Raw genomic sequence first — 20650 nt, 5'->3', positions numbered from 1 at the left:
TTCACATGCCAATGATTCCTTTAGTCCCATGAAGAGCGTGACTTTGCCTCTTCATTATACCCATCTCTGGCCTTAATTTGAAAACACCCAGGAAGTGCTTGGAAACATCATCCTCTTTTTAAATAATTAATTTAATTTTAGTTTGCAACATTCACTTCCTTGAGACTTTGAGTTTTCCATTTTCTCCCCCTCCCCCGCCCAGACGGTGTGCCATCCGATACAGGCTCTGCATATACACTCATATTAGACATATTTTCACATTAATCATGATGTAAAGAAGCATTAGGGCTCATGGAGGAACCACGAGAAAGAAGAAGCAAAGCAAAACTAAAAACAGGAGAACAGATAGTCTGCTTCCATGCCCGTTAGACTGTGGAGTGTTTTCTCTGGGTGTGGATGGCATTTTCCATCGTGAGTTCTCTGAAATTGTCTTAGATCAGGGCATCGCTGAGAAGAGCCAAGTCGATCAAAGGCAGACTGTTCTTAAGGAGCCAACTGTCTAGGTGCCTGGGAGGCAGCTTAGAACAGGGAAGAGGGGACACGAGTTCCAGCAGTGCCACTATTGACAGCCCTGCGCCTCAAGAAACTCTTTGGGCCTTAGGCATCTCATCTGTAAAATGGGCTTGAAACGTCTTCCCCTGCCTTCTCACAGAGCTGCTGGGACAGTCTGCTGAGTGTTCATAGTAGGTATGGGGAGGGCCGGTAGTATTGGCCAAAGCTGCTGGCCTCCTCCTGTCTGAAGCCTTTCTGGGCATCGTAGACTGTCAGAGCTGGCAGGACCCTTAGAACAGGGGATGTCAGAACTGGGAGGGGCCTGAGAACAGGGGATGTCAGAGCTGGGAGGGGCCTGAGAACAGGGGATGTCAGAGCTGGGAGGGGCCTGAGAACAGGGGATGTCAGAGCTGGGAGGGGCCTGAGAACAGGGGATGTCAGAGCTGGGAGGGGCCCGAGAACAGGGGATGTCAGAGCTGGGAGGGGCCCGAGAACAGGGGATGTCAGAGCTGGGAGGGAACCTAGAACAGGGAAGGTCCGAGCTAGGAAGGGCCTTAGAACAGGAAGTGTCAGAAGTGGGAGAGAACTTAGCATTTTACAGGGAAGGAAACTGAAGCATCAAGAGGGAACAAAGTTGTCTAGCATCACAGGATGGATTAGTGATGGTCAAGATTTTGAGCTCTTTCCACCACACTACCCTGCTGCCCCTCCATCTGAGCAGGCAGGACAGTGATTCATTCAGATTCCCATTAACTGTGGCCTTGTTGAGCCAAGTCCCAGGGGAAGAGTCTGGAGCTGGCCTGGGGGCCTATTGCTGAGAGCCTGGGCCAGGCCTTTCCCTGCCTCTGTCGATGCTTTCCTAGACAAGCCCCCATCAGAGGACTCACATACTCCCTGTGCTTCTTCCAACAGGTACAAGAAAAACCTGAAAGCCCTTTATGTTGTGCATCCTACCAGCTTCATCAAGATCCTGTGGACCATTTTCAAGCCCCTCATCAGGTGTGTCTCCATCCTGGGCCATCTCTGTTGTGACCTTGGGCAGTGACATTGCCCCAAGAGAGGATTTCCTCAACACTTCTGTCTCATGTCCTCTCAAATGCCAGATATGTGCTACACACCAAAGATAAAACTATGGGGGAAATGGAAACAGTATCTGCCCTTGAGGAGCTTACATTCTATCAGGAAGATTCCCATACACACACTCCCATACACTCCCACACACTCCCACACACTCACACACACACACACACACACACACACACACACACACACATTCGCACACACATACTCTGTTAGAAAGAGGCATGGCCAGGCCTGAAACCAGGGGTCCTGATTTTGCTGTTACCTGCACAGTGAGTGACTTGAAAACTTTTAGAAGCTGAGACAAAAGCGAGCTGAAGGAGCTGGTGCTTTTAGAAGAGGGCTGGTCTTTTTCTCCAGTACGGGGTGCTGATACAGGCAGTGGGGCAGCATGCCTGCTAAGAAGCCTGGTTTGATGCTGGATCCGTGAATGTGCCCATCTTGTCACTGGGTCTGAACTCAATCGCGTTCTGGGGTTTGAAGATGCATTTGTCCCCAGGGCTCTCCCTGGGCCTCTCCCCGGGCTACACCTTGTCTTTCAGCTGGGGGTCTCCTGAAAGAACACGACTTGGTAGGGCCCTGACTGCCTGTGAAGGAGGGACTGGACTCTTTCTCCTTCAGCCCAGAGGTAGCCCCTTGAGCCAGGAGGGAATGTCAGAGGCCAGGGGAGCCTCCCAAAGTGAAAGGGGCTGTCTTGGGAGGTAGTGAGTACCTTGACCTTGGCTGGAAGCCAGAGAGAAGATTGTTGGTCAGGTCCAGGATGGGCCTGGGTTGAGTCCTGCCCCTCGTGCTCTCTGGGACCTTGGGCAGGTAATGGCCCTCCCAGTTTCCTTATCAGTAATGTGAGGGGCTGGGATTCGAGGTCCCTTCCAGCTCTGGCCCCAGGCTCCTCCCCCCACCCCCACACCCATGCTGTTTGAGGAGGCTGTGCTTGGAAAGGCCTGCAAACCGCCCCTCCCTGGTGCTTTCTAAAAAGGGCTCAGGTGCAGCAGCAGACACTGGCTTAGCTCCATTTCGTCCACTAGAGGGAGCCAGTGCCCACAGGTTGGCTGCTCATGCAGTAAGCTAATGTATGTGTATGGGACTGGGAGGAAAGAAGAGTTCGTGCTTTTCACCAAGCATGTATTAAGCTCTTGCCATGTGCAGGGAGAAAGCAGTCTCTGTCCTCTGGGAGTTTGTATGCCACTGGCTTTATCTTCTGGTTCATGTCTAGGGCTGGAGACCAAGGGTCATAGACCTAGAGTTGGAAGGACCCTCAAGGGCCAGCTAGATGGGAAGCTGAGGCCCAGAGTGGACCCAGGCCTAGAGGGGACCTCAAATCAACCAGGCAGTCAGACAGCAGAGCCAAGCCCAGTCCTTTGATTTCACCCCTATGATCCCTGAGAGCTGGGAGGTCACAGTGATAGATGTTTCCTGCAGCTGCAGCAGCGGGAGAGGGGAGAGTTTAATGGCCAGCCTGCTGCTCAGGCATGAGCCTCTCCCAGCTTCTGGACAGTCCTGCCTGACACGTCCCAATCAGCCCATTTCCTTTTTGTTGTGTGTTCCATCTTCTGACCTGACTTGGCATCATTCACTTGGTCTCCCAGGTCTGAAGCCTCCAGGTCATCTTGTCCTTCCCCCATCCCAACCACCCTCATCCTCCACCTGGGGCCCCCAGTGACTTCCCTGGCACCCCTCCCTCATCAGAGAGGCTGGAGAAGGATCCTCAAGGCCAGGCCAGGCTGGGCCAGTCAGGTTCCATCCGGCTCCAGTATTTTTATCCTCATCTTCCAGAGGCAGAAACTGAGGCTTGAGAGGGAGCATGAAGCAGTCATGGACTTCTGCTGGGCCTGGCTGCCCATGAGCATGTGGGCCCCTTGAGGAAAGGGCCAGCTCCTCTCCTCCCCCCACCCCATTCTCTCCCCCAGCTGCTGATGCCTTCCTTTTTCGTGTCACCTCCCATCCACACACCTGTGGAGCTTGGAGCTGTTTCCACATTGTCTACCCCTTGGATTGTACGTTCTTGGAGAGTGACTTTGCCTCGCTTGGTATCCCCAGTACTGGCAGGGTGCCTGGCATACAGCCAATGCTTAATAAATGCTGAGTTACTGATCCCTAACATGCCCCCTGCAGAGCCCAGCCAGTCCTTGCTGAAGTGGCCTGTCTGCTCAAGGGTTCTGAGTATCAGCCCTCCATCACCCAGGCCCTCTTCTGGCTTCCTACAATGCCCCTGCCCCTGGCTCCCAAGTGGCCTCTTCCTGGGGTGGGGGAGTGGCATAGATTCCCAGGGATTTTCAAAGAGAAAGTGTGTTGGTTTGGTTTTGTTGAAATAAGATTGTCAGGGAGCTTGGCTAAGAGAAGGCAGCCCTCCTCCCTCTGACCATGTTGGCGCCTTTCTTGTGGCCAACCATGGAGGTCCGGGAATCTCAGCCATGGCCCTTCCTGGCATGTGAATTTAGACGAGTCTCCTCCCTTCATCAAGCCTCAGTTTCTTCCTCTATAAATTGGGGTCAATGGTGGTGGCTTTTCATTTAGGCCATTAAGAGGACACAAAGCTCCTGGTCTTGTCAGCATTTGGGTGCCATGAGATACAAAAGCTTGAGCTGGCTTAGGCTCCCTCAGTCATCTTCTCCCCAGCTCACCACCAGGGGATCCTCTTCTTAACCCTGATACTTTTCTTTTTTAGCCACAAGTTTGGGAAAAAGGTGACATATTTCAACTACTTAAGTGAGTTAAGGGCACATCTCAAGTATGACCAGCTGATGATCCCTCCAGAGGTTATTCGGTGAGTTGGAGAAATATCAATAGGGAACACTGGTGATGATGGTAATGATGGCGGTCATGATGGTGGGACATTGATGACAGTGGTGATGGTGATGATGGGGACACTGAGGATAATGGTGATGATGGTGATGGGGACACTGGGGACAATGGTGATGATGGTGATGGGGACACTGAGGATAATGGTGATGATGGGACATTGACGACAATGGTGATGATAGTGATGATAGGGACATCGATGGCAGTGGTGATCATAGTGATGATGGGGACATTGACAACAATGGTGATGATGGTGATGGGGACACTGAGGACAATGGTGATGATGGGACATTGACGACAATGGTGATGATAGTGATGATGATGGGACATTGATGACAATGGTGATGATGGTGATGGGGACACTGAGGATAATGGTGATGATGGGACATTGACGACAATGGTGATGATGGGGACATTGATGACAATGGTGATGATGGTGATGGGGACACTGAGGACAACGGTGATGATGGTGATGGGGACACTGAGGATAATGGTGATGATAGTGATGATGATGGGACATTGACGACAATGGTGATGATGGGGACATTGATGACAATGGTGATGATGGTGATGGGGACACTGAGGATAATGGTGATGATGGGGACATTGATGATGATCATGATGGCAGTCATGATGATGGTGATGGCAGTGGGGCAAGCACATGTGATCTCAGGGTCAGAGCCAGAGCTGAGGGTGGATAAGACAGTCATGGGCCGAGGGTACAGTGTATGTGAGTGTGAACTCTTCGTTCATCGGTGGCATTCATGGAGGCACATGGCTGGGGGTCAGGGACACATGGCCCAATGCAACCCCTGGTCTGGGAGAACACAATTCTCGGAGCTTGCCCAAGGCCCACAGAAGGAGCACTGGCCTCACTCCAGAGACAGAGTCTTGTTGTCCCAGCCCCCAAAGGATCTTTCTGTGTGGCCTTGGGTCAGTCCCTTCCTTTCTCTGGGCCTCATTTTCCTCAGCTTCTAAATGAGGGCCTTGATCTCAATGATCCCCATTTCAAATCAAAAAGCATTTATTAAGCACCTACTATAAACCAGGCCAATTACTAGGTCCTGGGTAGAGAAAACAAAGGTAGGGGAAGGGAGTCCCTGCCTTTGAGGAGTTTGACTCTGTGGGGTTTTGTGGGTGAGAACCTAAATACAGATTACGTAGACATATTAAGATCACAGCTAGAAGGGACATCAGAGGTCATCACATCCAACTCCCTGTCTTTACAGATAAACTGAGGCCCAAGGTTGGGAATATGGTCATAAAGTATCTGAGGCAGGATTTGAATCCAGGTTCCCTGACTTCAGAGTTAGTGTTCTTTCCAGTACCTCACACTGCCTCTACGAAGAGACAGGATAAATTTGAAGACCTTGGTGGGGGAGGGGCTTAACAACTCAGGGAATCAGGGAAAGCCCTTGTGGGAGGTGGCCCTGGAAATCATCCTTGAAGGAAGCTAAGGATTCTGGGAGACCATTCCTGGGAGGGCATTCTAGGCATGGGAAACAGTCTAAGCAAAAGCATGGAGATGGTGAACTCTAAGCCCCTGCCTAGCTTTCACATTCTGCTTGAAGGAGCCTTGGGAACACTCTGCTCCTTCTAAAGGGAGGGGCTTGGGGGCCATCAGGGGTACTGTCAGTGATGTGATATTTGTTGTGTCCCTAGGCATGATGAAAAGCTGCAGAATATGAAGCTGGGCCGCCCACCGCCCTTGGTGAAGACACCGCCACCCCGCCCTCCACTGCCCACACAACAGTTTGGTGTTAGCCTGAAATAGTAAGCCAAGTCATTGCTCATTTCTCTTATTTCCTCCAAATTTCTGAATGGTTGTGTATCCCAGCACAAGTCAGGAATGGGCCTTTGAAGCTCACCATTTCCAGGAAGTCTTCCCTGATTACCACCACTTCCCAACCTCCCCCCGCCCAAGATGGGCCTTTCTCTGATGCATGAGTCATGTGGCATCCTTCCTGTCAGCTAGCTGTCTGGGTTGGTACCTATATCCTTTACTAGACTAAAAGCTCCCTGAGGGCAGTGTTCTGATACCCATGGGCAGCAAAGCTCTGAGCAAGGAGCTTCCATTCTGTGAGACTGTTTCCTCTTCTATAAAATATGAGAGTGGGCCCTTCCAGCTCAAAATCCTGTGATTAACTTTGTCCAGTCCCATTCCTCAGTGGGCCCCATCTCCTTACTTCTAAAATAGATCTGTTGATAATCTCATTCCCCACCTGAGGAGTGACTTGGCAGAAACAGACCTCTTTTAGGCCTCTCATCATGGGGCTCTGTTCACAGTAGGTGCTTAATAAATGCTTGAAGAATTGAAAAATCACCTACTGGACACAAGATTGCTAGCACTTGGCTTGTCACATGGTAGGAGCTTAATAAATGCTTGATATTTGGTTGGATAATTAAAGTCAGTGGTACTGTGTGTACTGTGCTTGCATGCATGTACCCGTGCTTACATACATGGGAACAGCATGTTGGAAAGAGTGCAGGACTGAAAGGAACATCAGGCTACATGCCAGGAATGCCTCCCTGTCTGGGAGCTGTCCCAGCATGGCCCAGGCAGCCCAGGGAGGTAGGGGGCTCCCCCAGAAGAGGCTGATCAGTCCCTGGTCAAGAAGGTATATCAGGCATCCCTTGGGTCCACAGTCCCTGTTTTCACCTTGCTGCCTTTCTCACTATGTCCCCTTCCCCTCCCCTCCTAGGGTGCATCACTCCTAACAAAAAGGAAAGAGGGAGAATCTGGCTCCACACCCAGCATGGCCGAAGGGGGAATAAGCCTTCTCTCTGGCTCCTCCATTTTCCGTTCCCAGCATGCATTTACAGTGTACTGTGGGCATCCTCCTCTCCCGACATCGACATCATCCTGGATCGGATTTAAGGGTCTATGTCCTTCATTCTCCATCAGTCAGTTAATTTAAAATCAACTTTACTAGGCAGAGCTCTGGCCACGTCACTCCTCCACTTAAATATCTTCTGTAGCTTCCACTGCTTGCTGAATGAGCTCTCATTGCCTGGATTCTGAGGCCCTCCACCACGTCAGTAAACATTCTCCAGCTCTCCCACATTAGACTGGAAGCTCCTTGAGAGGAGGGACTGTCTTTTGCCTTCTTTTGTAGCCCCAGCCCTTAATAGGATTCCTGGCAAATAGAAGGTACTTAACAAATGTTTACTGACGGCGGGGCAGAGCCTAATAAACACTTTAGATACAAGATAAATGGGAGATAGACAGAAAGAAGGTACTAGGATTAAGAGAGTTGGAAAAGGTTTCCTGTAGATAGTGGGATTTTAGCTGGGACTTAAAGGAAGTCAGGGAACCCAGGAGGCAGGATGAGGAGGGAGAGCATTCCAGGCATGTGGAGTGGCCAGAGAAAATGCCCAGAGGTGGAGGGTCTTGGTCATGGGACAGCCAGCAGGCCAGGTCACTGGATGGGAGGATATATAGTGGGGAGTGAGGTGTGAGAAGACTGGAAGGATGGGAAAGAGGCAGCTTATAAAGGGCGATGAAGGCCAAACTTTGTTTTATATTTGATTTGTGTGGGTTTGGTTTTTATCCTGTAACTTTTGCTGAAGTTGTTAATTGTTCCAATTAGCTTTTCAGCTTACTCTCTAAAGTACCACATCATCTGTAAAAAGTGATAATGTTGTTTCCTCATGGTCTATGCTTATTCTTGCGATTTTTTTTCTTCTGTTCTTGCTGTAGGTGACATTTCTAGAACCATATTGAATGGTAATGGTGACAATGGATACCCTTATTTTATTCTTGATCTTATTAGAAAGACCTCTAATTCATCTGCATTACACTTAATGCTAGTTCTTAATTTTAGATAGATAATACTTATTATCTTAAAGAAAAGCTTCATTTATTCCTATGCTTTCTAGTGTTTTTGTTTTTTTAAACAGGAACAGAGGTTAAAGTTTGTCCAAACCTTTTCCTGTAACTATTGATACAATATATGATTTTGGTGGTTTTTTAAATCAATTTTTAATCAATTATGTTAAGTTTTCCTAATATGGAAGCAGCCCTGCATTTCTGGCATAAATTCCAGTCTGGTCTTGGTGTAATTTCTTTGCTATTATTTTATTTAAGATTTTTGCATCAATATTCGTTTTCTTTCTCTATTTTGACTTCCCTGGTTTAGACATCAAGACCATATTTATGTGATAGAAGGAATTTGGCAAGACCACTTCTTTTATTTATTTATTTATTTATTTATTTATTTTTGCAATTCGTGTGGTATTAGAATTAATTGTTCTTTAAATAGATTTTGCTTGTAAATCCACCTGGTCCTGGATGGTTGTTGTTGTTATTCTTTCCTTTAGGAGTTTATTTAGGGATTGTAGCCACTCAATATCAGCCAGTATTAAGAGTACCAGTATTCCAGATTCCCTTTTCTGAAAAAAGAAGGCATAATCTCTCTTGTTTGTGAATATTAAATAAGCAGAGCCTAGGGACAAAAAAACCCTCCTCTAAACTGAGCCTCCATGGTGAAAAAACACTGCAAGAATGTTGAGAATACTGCCATGTGCAAATGCCTCCATGAACACTATCCAGAAATGGTGATTGATCTTCAGGCAGATAACTCACAATGCTCAGTGTCCTGGAGTCCTGCTCTTGGGCCAATCACCTGGACCTTTCAGTCCTGCTGTACACCAAGACTGATCTCATGCCCCTTCTAACCATTTGGGGAGCAACAGACATTGGTGGGAACACAGAACTAGAAATGCTGTTGCTATACACTAGAAAATACTGGGTGTCATACAGTCATCAACATGCCAGGATGCTGCTAATGGGATAGACATGGGGCTGACCATAACATGCCTATACCCAGGTTGCCTGTTGCCATGCATATAAGTGGGAGAAGGAAGGCAGCCCCTGGCAGAGTGCACATGCAGGAGAAAGAAGTTGGACTTGGAATCATATCCTTGATCTAACACTAGCTGTGTGACCTTGGACATGTCCCTTGCTTCTCTCTGTCCCTCAATTTCCTTATCTGTGAAATGGAAATCTTAACTATTGTCCTCATTACTTCACAGAGAATCCTTTCATAACTATAGGATACTCCATAAATATGAGTTCATATCATTATTACTGTAATAGGAGTTTTATAAATTAACTATCTTCACATGTAGCAGAGGTGGGATAATAACCCCTTAGTCTGCTATTTGATTTGTTGCCATATTAATTCTCATAATCCAGGGATATGCTCAAATATTTCCTTATTAATTACTAAAATTGCAGCATGGCTATTATTAAATAATTAGCTCTGAGCCCCCAACCCAGGTTACTTTTTTATTTAATAAACTGAAGAAATCCCTTTCCCAAAAAGGGATAGGTAACTTCTCTATATACCAAAAATCTTTATCTCCTAGGTTTAAAGATATCAAAATTACTACCTATACAATTAATTTTAAGTGGAAATAATGACACAATAATTTGTAATATGGTAGCTATGAGAAAGATCACATCTAGAGTCTGTGACTTCTCTTTTTTTCTGAAACTCTTCCCCACAATTCAGCTGTGAAGATGGCAGTCGTATTCTCTTAAAAATACTCATTCATTTGCAATATAAAGGCTAAGCTCAGTCCTTTCAGGGAATAAGTTCTTTCCCTCTGTCTTGTCTCTCACAAAGTTAACTCTTCAGAAGGACCTTATCTTTGGTTCCTTTCAGGTAACAGCTAAAACACAATCTCTTTACAGGTAACAGTTAAAAATCTGTCTCAACACAAGTTCCTCATAGTTAAAATTCAAACACTCCCCACTGAATCCCTAGGAGAGGTAGTTAAATTGATACTGTTCAAAATTCTATTGCCTCTTAAAGTGACAGTACACATGTACAGTATGTATAGTCTCTGGGAGAGGAGATTGTGTGTGTGTGTGTGTGATAGCAATGTAATGCCTACCAATTATATATGTATGTACATGTAATATGATTATGTATATAAATACATATATAATAGTAATGTAATTGCTAACTATATGCATCATGTGTATATGTGGGTGTATAAAATCAGATCTACAATGAAGAGGATTGTGATATAGTGGAAGGAATGGTGAATTTAGGGTCAAAGGAATTGGGTTCATATGTCAAATCCCAGCTCTATTCCTTACTGCCTCATAACATCAGACAAATCAGCTAACCTGTTGGTGTCCCTGCCTGTCTCTGTGCCTCAGTTTCCACATCTGTAAAATGAAGTAGTTGGATTGAATGACATCTGATCAAATCCCAAACCCACAATCATGTGATTTAAGTGGCCACTTGTCTAAATGTTGGGAAGAGGAATTACAAGGTAGGTTGTGCTTGGACTAGGTAGGTCTTAAATGTTGTGGAGAGGAATTGCAGGGTAGGTTGGGACATTTGCAGCTGTTCCCCATGGCCTCCACGGTCCCTTCCACCTCTGAGATTCAAATCAGTTGAGGCTTAAGAGCAGAACTAAGTAGGAAGCATGGAAAGAAGATACTGTGGCAGCTTAGCTCCTTGAGTCTCCTTTTTCCTCAGTTGTAAAATGGGAACAATTGTCTTGGAACCATCTCTTCCAACTGGCACTATTTGTGCCTGGAGCAGTGCCCACTGTGCCTGGGGTCCCAGGCATGAAATGTGTCCTCAGGTGGAGCAGGGGATGCAGAGGTCACTTGGGGTGAGGCTGCAAAACTTCCAGCCGCTTCCTGTTTTAATGAACTCATCTTGATGCTAATCATGGCAGCCGAAGGACTGTGAATGGCCCCAAGTCTGAGACAAAACTCTGGTTGCCCTACAATTCCATCTTAGTTAGAGTTGCATGGCCCCCAAGAGAGGGAAGTTCATTAGGTCCCATTTCTCAGACCTGGGGACAGACTGGTCAGTTGTATCACCAAGAGGAGAGCACTGATTAATTCATGGTCTTCTCACACACCATTCATCTCCACCTTTGCAAACCTTGGCATGAAGAGTGAGCGATGATCGCCATCACCTCAGTGGTGCTAATTGGAGATGACACTCTGTTGCTGGTTGAGTTAGCAGTCCAAGAAAAGTAATTAAGAGATGTAAGGGAGACAGTGATTAGGGGAATCAGCGGCCTTATAATTGCTGCTAATTAAATTGTAATCTTAGATTAAGTTGATGAAATGCTGAAGAGTTCCCTGTAAATCTGGGTGCAGAACTCTCAGAGGGTTCAGTGTGACAAGAGACTGAAAGAAAACACACTGAATAAGCACCTACTGTATGCAGAGCCAGTGTGGGGCAGTAGGGAAAAACAAAGTTTGGACCCGATTATACCATTAAGGCACAATTCATGATTTCAAAGAAAATCGTGAATATGCCTGAATGGTCCGGAATCGCAGGATATAAGGAATTCTCTATGTAGGAGGGAGAAGAGTTAAAGCGTTTATTCAGACTCCACAGTAGCAGCCCCACGGACCAGTGTCCCCAATTCAGTATCCTGGCAAGAACCTTCCAAAACCAACATGCCCATCTCACAATAGTGACCAGGAGGTTACAGAAAAACATGGCAGCAAGCCAACCCATGCTCGTGCTTCCCCCCAATGCTAGGGTGCTCCAGTAAGAAGATTACCCACTGGCCTCCAGCACTTGCTCAACACTCTCGGGTCTGCACGAGGGTCAGTCCTATTTCAGTAGTGCCTGCTGCCGCCGCCGCCGCTTCTCCTTCTCCTGCCTCCTGCCTCCGCTTCATCTCAATCTTCAAGCTGTGTTCTCTCCTTTTATATAGTCGCCAGATGTCATCCCGTCAACTAGAACATCATCTAAGTGACCAGAACTCAGAACTCCCCCTAGGACCCTGAGAGCCCCCCTACTGAAGCCTATTCAAATGGGCAGGAAAGATCTTCTCATTTACTGATTACCTTTACACCCATGTGACCACCCTGCTCTTCTGGAGCTCATATGCCAATGAGGGGATAAAACAATAACACACAACAATGCCTGGAACATAGTAGGTACTTAATAAATGCTTGTTGATGCAGTGTTGCACAAGGCATTAGAAAGGAAGCAGACAGAGGGCAATTTAAGGTCAGAGGGAGAAGTCCATTCTCAGCCAGAGGGGTCAGGAAGGCTTCATGAATGAGATGAGATTGGAACGACAAGGAACATCAACAAGGCTGGAAGGGGGCTCAAAGCCCATCTAGCCCAACCTTCTTGTACACCTCAAGAAACTGAGGCCCAGAAAGAGCACACAGCTAGGGAGAGACAGAGCTGGGACTCGTGTCTGCAAGTTCAGCCTTCTCTGGCACTTGACTCCATACTGCCCTCCACTGGTGTCCACCTTTAATGCCTCCTTTTAGCTTGGAGACCACCCCATATTCCAAAACCTTCCTGGCCAGCAACAGCCCATGCTCCAGCAGGTCCCGAGAGAGAGAGAGATGGAAGGTCGCCAAGCTGGAAAAGCTTTGAAAAGACTTTCCGTGTCTACAGTTACATTTCATGTCATGAGTATGATGGAAATCCTAGGGTCACTCACCTAGAACTGGCAGGATGGCCCCTCCCCAGCTTTGTGGTCCATTCCCCTCATCTTACAGAGGGAACTGCTGCCAGGGAGCATTAAGTGACCCACACATGGCATGAAGAGGCCAAGCTGGGATTTGAACCCAGGTCATGGCATGCTCTTTATGCAGCCCTGTCAGTGGTTGGCGCCTTGTTTTATCCGATGCCAGTCCTGAAAACTGACCTGAAGAGTGGAGGGGTAGAGCAGACAGGTTGTTTCTCTTCTGCCCATGGAAGAGAAACAACCAAGCTCTTAGGAGGACCCTGAGCTTCCCCTTAAGATAAAGGCCATCTCAGTATTTTTCTGTCTACATTCTAGATGGGAGTTCTGGCCTGCTACAGTGAGATTTAAACTGGAGTATGATACATGAATGGGGCGGGCTACAGTGTATCCTCATCAAGGCACTTCCTGGGAGCAGGGGACCAGGGTTCCTCTCCTGTGCAGCCTTGGGCCAGCCACTGCCCCTCTCTGGGCCTGAGGGGATTGGATGACATCGGAGAGGGGCTCTCAAAGCTTCCGCTCCTGCTTCATTTCCCTGGTTCTCCTGGATAGTAACTGACCATTTTTCTTTCCTTTCCAGCATCAAAGACAAAAACAAAGGTGAGCTCATCCCGCCAGTCATGAAGGAGACGGTGACCTACCTGAAGGACAAAGGTGAGAACTGGCGTGATGCCCCTGAGGGAACTGAGGGATGAGTCACAGTGTGGCCAAGGCAATGGAGAGAGCTGGGACATCTGTAGCTTCTCCCAAGCTTACCAAGTCCTTTTTGAGAACCACCCTGGAGGGGTGTGTGGTGTAGGAGCATCCCCCTTCAACAAAGAAACCAAGGCTCAAAGAAGGTTTGGAGGACCACAGACCTAAAGCTGAAAGCAACCTTAGAGACCATTGAATCGTTCCCCTTGTTTATAGAGGATGCAGCTGAGGCCCAGAAGGGGAGTGACTTCCCCAAGGTCACACAGTCCATAAGTGTCTCTGGACCCAGGTCCAAGCTTTTTTCTACTCTTCTGTAAGTCAGCTACCAGCTCTGTGGCCTTGGGAGAGTCTCTAAACATGTCCATAATCTCCTAAGCGCTGGGTCCCAGTGAGCCATTGTCGTCAATGGGATGGGTCCACACCTGCGATTTCATCTGTCAGATGGGCCTCCAAGTTCTCTTCCACTTTTAAACCCTATGCTCCTGTGTCTTGAGCCCCAAAGTGTCAGGGCCGGAAATCCAGCTTCATCCAATGGGCTGACATGGAAAGGCCTTGGCAAACCTTAAAGCATTATTAGTGGTGGTGCTTGTGATACTTATGGTGATAGTGGTTGTCATTATTAAGCCCCTATAATGGAAGGACTTTCTCGGCATCCCTGAAAAGGGTCATTCAGTCTCCACTGGAACATCTGTCTCTAGGCACAGGAAGCTCACTCCCAAAGTAGCTCCCCATCACTGCAGCACTCAGACTCTGGGTCCTCGTTAGCCCAGAAGCTGCTGCCTCTCAGAAAGGGTCCCCCTGCCCTCCTGCACAGCTGAGTCTGTCAGGTCCCCAGCCAGAGGCTAGATTGTCCCCAAAGGAAGGAGACCCACACTACAGTAACTGGCACATAATGCCCATGAGCCATAACTGTATATCGCATTCCTAATGGGACATGACTTGGCACCATAAAAACTTGATATGATTATAAAACTGGTCTGAAGCACTGAGGCATTTTCATTTGGGCTCTGCCAGGTCAGCAACGAAAGAGCTGGAAGGACTTTATAGTATGTGGAATGTCAGGGCTGGGAGGGCTTGAGAACAGGTGAAGGTCAGATCTGGGAGGGAGCTTAGAACAGGGAAGGTCACAGCTGGGAAGGGCCTTAGAACAGGGAAGGTCAGAGCTGGGAGGGAGCTTAGGACAGGGAAGGTGAGAGCTGGGAGGAAGCTTAGAACAGAGAAGGTCAGATCTGGGAGGGAGCTTAGAACAGGGAATTCCAGAACTAGGTGAGATTTCAGCACATGGGAAATCAAAGCTTGTGGCAGGAGGAGAGCTGGGCAGTATTTCCCTCCCCTTGTAGATGGGGATTTGAGTAAATGTCTGAGCAGGTCACCCCTGCCCTGGGACAATCTTCTCTGGGGTTGGCCAGGATCCAGAGCTGGAAAGGCAGCTCAGCATTAAGTGGCCCCTTTCTCTGCTCTCCTTAGGGACTTGCCTGCCCCCTGCCCCCCACCCCAGTCTCACTGCCTCGGTGATCTCAAAGCTCTGGGCTCATCCAGACCGACACTTCCTCCACCCCAAGAAGGCTTAGGTTCCCTTCTCCAAATAAGCTCCTGCCTAAAGGCCTGAGGCAAAGCTGATGGAGGCCCTTTCAGCTTTGCGGTACATCCGGAGATAGTTTGAGTAAACCACTAATTTCCTGTGTGGCCTTCAGCAAGCTCCTTCCCATCTCTGGGTCTCAGTTTCCTCCTCAGTCAAGCAGGGGTTAGGACTCATTGATCTAGGAGAGCCTTTCCCACCATTCCAAATGCAACATTTATTAAACTCCTACCATGTGGGAGGACTTTTTGTCTCTGGATCACTAGTCCTTAGCCCCCGGTCTATATAGGCCAGAGCCCCCTGAGGGGCTGCCCCATCCTCTCTTGGGAGTGGTTTGCTGGCCTCCTTGTCCTTCCAAGGGCCCACAATTAAACACAGTCAAACTTACTTTGTGCACAGAGAGGGAGGGAAGTGCTGACAGGGTAGTGTCTCACTTGATAGTGCCTGCATCAACAAAGGGCTGAAGAGAGGCTGAGCATCTGGGCCCGGATGGGGAGGACCCTCTGAGATTCTGAGAGGGAATACTGGCAGGGAAAACAGCCCCAGTCCCAGGCTGAGGCCTGAGAAATGCTCTTGTCCTAACTCAAGAGAAGGGGTGTGGCTGGCCAAGGTCACAGAGGGTCAGAACTGGATTTGAATGCAGGCCTTCGGGCCCTCAACCCCTAACCCCACTGTACCTGGTGGGCTATGAGAAGCCCTCATCAGGGATATTTGTACCATCAAGCTGGCAGCCCATTGCTCAGCATCCTACATGGGGATGCCCGTAGAGATAGGACCCAACCAGGAATTCCCTCAGGACAGTAAGGAAACTGGCTCTGCCTACACAGGTCAGTCCCTGCTCTGCAACCTAGGGTCTTAGAGGGATGCAAGGGGATGAGCTGAGGGGCCTGCCGAGGGTCACACAGCTAGTGTGTGCAGAGGTACCCTGGTACCCGGGGCTTCCTCAGGCAGCTAGGGGGTGCCATAGTGCATAGAGCCCTGAGCCCAGAGTCAGGAAGACCTGAGTTCAAAGCCAGCCTCAGACTCTTACTAGCTCCGTGACCCTGGGTAGACCCTTTGTCTGCCTGAGTTCCCTCATCTCTAAATTGGGGATAATAACAGCACTTACCTCCCAAGGTTGTTGCGAGGAACAAATGAGATGACTTTTGTAAAGGGCTTCGCTAGCATTAAAGCTTATTGCTATTGGTAATAACTCTGAGACTGGCTCTCTCTCCACTATACTGTGACCGTGGACCGAGGGAGGCCTCCAGAGTGTTGGCTGGCTCAGCTGCGAAGGATTTACCCAAGGTCTACAGGGGCAGGGTCTACACCTCCCCAAGAAGGTCATGCCACTTGGGACTATCCCTCGACTTTTGTGCCATTTTGGTAAAGGAAGGCATCGTGGGCCCCTTTCATTATCCATGTGTCCTACCTCAGGCTCCCCAGGGGATGATTAGGCAGCAGTGGTAATTAGTCCACATTAATGACGAATCATACCGAACTCTGCTAATGTGCTATGGCTCTTCAGAACCCAGCAGGTGTGACCTTGCCATGGTCCTTCCCTTGTTGGGTTAGGTCCCATTCTTGACACTGTGGGGCCCTGCTTCATCCTCACCCCAGTCATGATCTTGGGGATGAAGTGGCTGCCCCAGAAGCTCTGCTGGGTCTCAGCTTCCTTCCTGGCCCACTACCAGCAGGGTTGTGGCCTTCCCCTTCATGCCAGGTGTCTTCTTCTCCCAGGCCTCCGCTCTGAGGGCCTTTTCCGTCGGTCAGCCAATGTTCAGACTATCAAAGAGATCCAGAGACTGTATAACCAAGGTGAGTATCCCTCCTCCATCCTCTCCAATGGACACAATCCCAAGCCATGAGGCCAGTGGTGACAGGAGCAGGGAGGCTGGTTACCCTGGCCAGGAGAAGACCCATCAAGGTCTCAGAGGGATTTTAAGTGGAAGAGAGACTAGACATTGTGCTTGGACTCAGAGGGCAAAACCAGAGCCACCTGGTGGAAGTGACATGGAGGCAGATTTGGGCCCCATCCCCTCAGCTGCAAAGTAGTGGGAAGTATCCCATGAGATGATGAGTACCCTTACTAAAGGCGGTCAGTCAGTCAACATGTATGGTTGATGAGAAGTGGTCAGACAGGTAGGAAAAGAACCAGGAGAAAGTCAAGTCATGAAAACCCAGAGGAGAGACTATTCAGGAGGAGAGGTGATGAACAGTGCCACTTAGAGAAGAAAGGCCAAAGAGGATGAGGATCAAGGGAAAAAAACATGTAATTATGAGATTGTTGGCAACTTGGGAGAGGATGGTTTTCCTTAGTGATGGTTGTGGGAGCCAGATTGCAGAGGGCTGAAGAGTAAGTGAGGGCAGAGGAAGAGGAGGCAGTGAATAGAGACAGAATTTTCAAGAAGTTTGACAGAAAAGGAGGAGAGATTGTTATACAGCTTGAGGGAATGGAAGGGCTTGTTGTTTTGTTTTGTAAAGCATGAGGGAACTTAGGCCATGTTTGTAGGTCATAGATAGGGGACCAGGAGATAGGGAACAAAATAAAGGTGGGAGGAGATGGGGTTAGGGGTTCAGAAGCTGAGGAGAGTGTGGGGTTGGAGTGAGAGGAAAAAGAAGCTAGAGCAGAGATAATGGCGTTCAACCAACCTGATCAGCATTGTCTACACTAGACCCAGCTGAGTCAAGGTCCAACACTAGGTGAAGGTCAATTGAGAGTCATCATTGATGTTGGTTGTGAAGTGACCCTGCTTGGGGGGAAGGGGGATGGTGATGATGGCTGTGGTGGGAGGAGCCATACTGTGTGCCTTTGATGACAGAGCCACCTCAGTAGGGGATTTGGCCTCTTTTGTGCTATAGGAAAGCCTGTGAATTTCGATGACTATGGTGATATCCACATCCCAGCTGTCATCCTGAAGACATTCCTTCGAGAGCTGCCACAGCCACTGCTGACCTTCGAAGCATATGAGCAGATTCTGGCCATCACCAGTGAGTGCTTCCTGGGGGGGCAGCCCCAGGTGGGCATCAGGCACATCTGGCCAGCCGGGCTGGCACATGTGGTGCTTGCTCCTCTCCTACCTGCCTTAGCCTGTGATCCGAGGACTCCGGGCACATCTGGCCCCTGCCTGCCTTAGCCTCATGACAGGGGACTCCAGGAACATTTCAGGGTCACACTATGTGTTCTCTGGACTCCTGGCTGCAGCTTCTGCCTTTGCTTGTCTGACTGTGATGTCACACTGCCCTCCCCCCACCTCCAAGTTTGTTTCCTCCAGGTTACATATCCCTCCTTCCTCCCTGGCAGATTCTTGTATGCCCAGGTCTCACCCCTTACTGGGCCCTGGGGATGCAGAGGCAAAAATGAGCCTGTTGTTGCCTTCAGGAGACTTCAGTTGGGTCAGGGAAACAGTAAATGCACAGATATGCATAAGCTTGTACGTTATTATTATATGCCTAATATTTCACAGAAGCAGACACAAAGTGGGCAGGGTAGGGGAGGTTACCATCATCAGCACCTGCCCAGCCTGTCTTTGACTTCCTGACTCCAAGGTCAGGGCCTTCTGCAAAGCCCCCACATATCAACAGGATTCAAAGAGCAGGAGAAAAGGTGGGATTGGGCAGAGATTTCAGATTCAGCAAACTGTGACAGGTCTAAAATTGACAAGGAGACAGAGATAATTCTCTCACTCAGTGTCCCGTGAGTTTAGGAGTGTTTTCATGGCCTATCTTCCATCCTCTCCTAAAGGTGAACCTCAGCTGACTGGCTCAGATCCTGCCTTTGCCAATTACTAGCTGTGTGACCCTGGGCCTCAATAGCTTCATCTAAAAAATGGGGGGAGACCTCTCTTTCGAGCCACTTTCAAGGACTGTTGTAAGGATCAAGAGAAATGGATGAAGAATATGCCTTGGGGAGAGTATAGAGTGCTGTGGGTGCCTGTATGAGTTACTGTACAGGGCACAGAGGTTGTGTCTGAGTCATGCTGCTTCTGGCATCCCCAATGACCAGGCTTCATGCCTGCCTACCCCACACATTGCTTAATTAAGGGCTCATTGACTGACTTCCTAACCACTCTTGTCCCTCCAGGTGTAGAGAGCAGCCTGCGGGTGACCCGTTGCAAGGAGATTGTCAGGGGCCTTCCAGAGCATAATTATGCTGTTCTCAAATACCTCATGAGCTTCCTGCACATGGTGAGTGGAGGGCAGTGAGAAGGCCTGGCCAGAGCAGAGACCAGTGGGGCAAAGCTGAGACATCCTTGGAACATTTTTCTGTAGCATCTGCTGTGGAGCAGAGACAATATGGAGTTGGGGGGGAGAGAGAGAAGAGAGAAGAGAGAGGGATGGGGAGAGAGGAGAGAGAAGAGAGAAGAGAGAGGGATGGGGAGAGAGGAGCTTCTTTGCAGAAGTGGGTTTTGAACAGGTTTGGAAGGGGATAATTTTCATGGGTGAAGGAGGCCTGAACCTTTGCAGGGGCACACCGTGACCTCATCTGTGCTCTTTCCCAGGTATCCCAGGAGTGCATCTTTAACAAAATGACAGGCTCCAACCTGGCCTGTGTCTTTGGGCTGAACTTAATCCGGCCATCCAATGGACCCTCGTCCCTCAATGCCCTGGTGCCTCTCAACCTGTTCACAGAATTGATGATTGATTTCTATGAGAACATCTTCAGCTCTCAGGTGGTGCCTTGTGGGACCTCACCATAGGCTACAGGAGGAAATAGTTGGATTCAGTGGTTTCTAAGCTCCCTTCTAGCTCCATTATGATGGTCTGAATTTAAAGGCTCTTCCCATCTCTGAGGTTCTCTGTTCTAGGTCTTGTGTTCTCTGTTTTAAGCCCTGCCCCCAGCTCTGACATCCCATGTTCTAGGGACCCACTCAATTTTAACATTCTATGTTAGATGTTCTAACATTCCTCCCAGTTCTGATGTTACATACATCTGTAGAACATCATGTCTTCTCCCAGGCAAACTATCATCTGAGCCTTGTTGAAGTAGCTGCATTATGTCCCTATTCACATCCCATTCACACCACAAGACCAGCCATATTGGAAAATTTATTTGAAGGTTGGGACACATTTACATATGTTGCTGTACTCATTTTCCCTTTGGGGAACTGTATATAATCACGTCAGCTTTCTGTCTGTCTGAAAAAAACCAATCACCAAAGGTATTAAATGTCTTAAGGATTTAGTGTTTGTCCTCCTGGTGAATTTTCATATTTAATCTCCAGAAAAGTCTCATGGCTGCCTCGGAAGCTGCCTTGTGCTTGGGATCTGCAGCGACTACAGTGAGGGGTAGATATGGAAAGACGGAGATTCAAGACCTACAAGATCTGCTTGAGACTTGTCCATGGCCAGTTGGCTTCACCCCTGACCCAAAGCTTTCTCTTCTCCAAAAGGGGGTCAGAAACGCCCACCATCCCCATCTCCCCATCCCAATTGGGAAGACCAAGTGACAGAATTCTCTAACACTTACTTTGGACTTGGTCACTCTTGTTTCTCTGAGACACAGAAGAGTATCATAGAATGAACTTTGGACTGGGGGTCAGGAAATCTGGT

General features: G+C 48.6%; 1 protein-coding gene across 6 annotated transcripts in view; it reads left to right on the top strand.

Annotated features, from left to right (window-relative positions):
* The window catches only part of LOC118850005 (rho GTPase-activating protein 8-like), a 71211-nt gene extending 50929 nt beyond the window's left edge, over nucleotides 1-20282 (top strand). For all 6 annotated transcript variants that reach the window (XM_036759173.1, XM_036759175.1, XM_036759170.1 and 3 more), the window contains 8 exons: nucleotides 1405-1491; nucleotides 4238-4336; nucleotides 6034-6144; nucleotides 13427-13500; nucleotides 16838-16915; nucleotides 17960-18088; nucleotides 19182-19285; nucleotides 19600-20282. In XM_036759173.1, coding sequence (XP_036615068.1) covers nucleotides 1405-1491; nucleotides 4238-4336; nucleotides 6034-6144; nucleotides 13427-13500; nucleotides 16838-16915; nucleotides 17960-18088; nucleotides 19182-19285; nucleotides 19600-19797 — 880 coding nt within the window. In that variant the 3' untranslated portion in view covers nucleotides 19798-20282. The remainder of the gene's footprint in view (nucleotides 1-1404; nucleotides 1492-4237; nucleotides 4337-6033; nucleotides 6145-13426; nucleotides 13501-16837; nucleotides 16916-17959; nucleotides 18089-19181; nucleotides 19286-19599) is intronic.
* The last annotated feature ends 368 nt before the right edge of the window (nucleotides 20283-20650 follow it).

This window comes from Trichosurus vulpecula, chromosome 5 (assembly GCF_011100635.1).
Source record: "Trichosurus vulpecula isolate mTriVul1 chromosome 5, mTriVul1.pri, whole genome shotgun sequence".
Taxonomy (NCBI): domain Eukaryota; kingdom Metazoa; phylum Chordata; class Mammalia; order Diprotodontia; family Phalangeridae; genus Trichosurus; species Trichosurus vulpecula.
The sequence above is the reverse complement of the archived record's forward strand: the minus strand, read 5'-3'. Positions and strand labels throughout refer to the sequence as shown.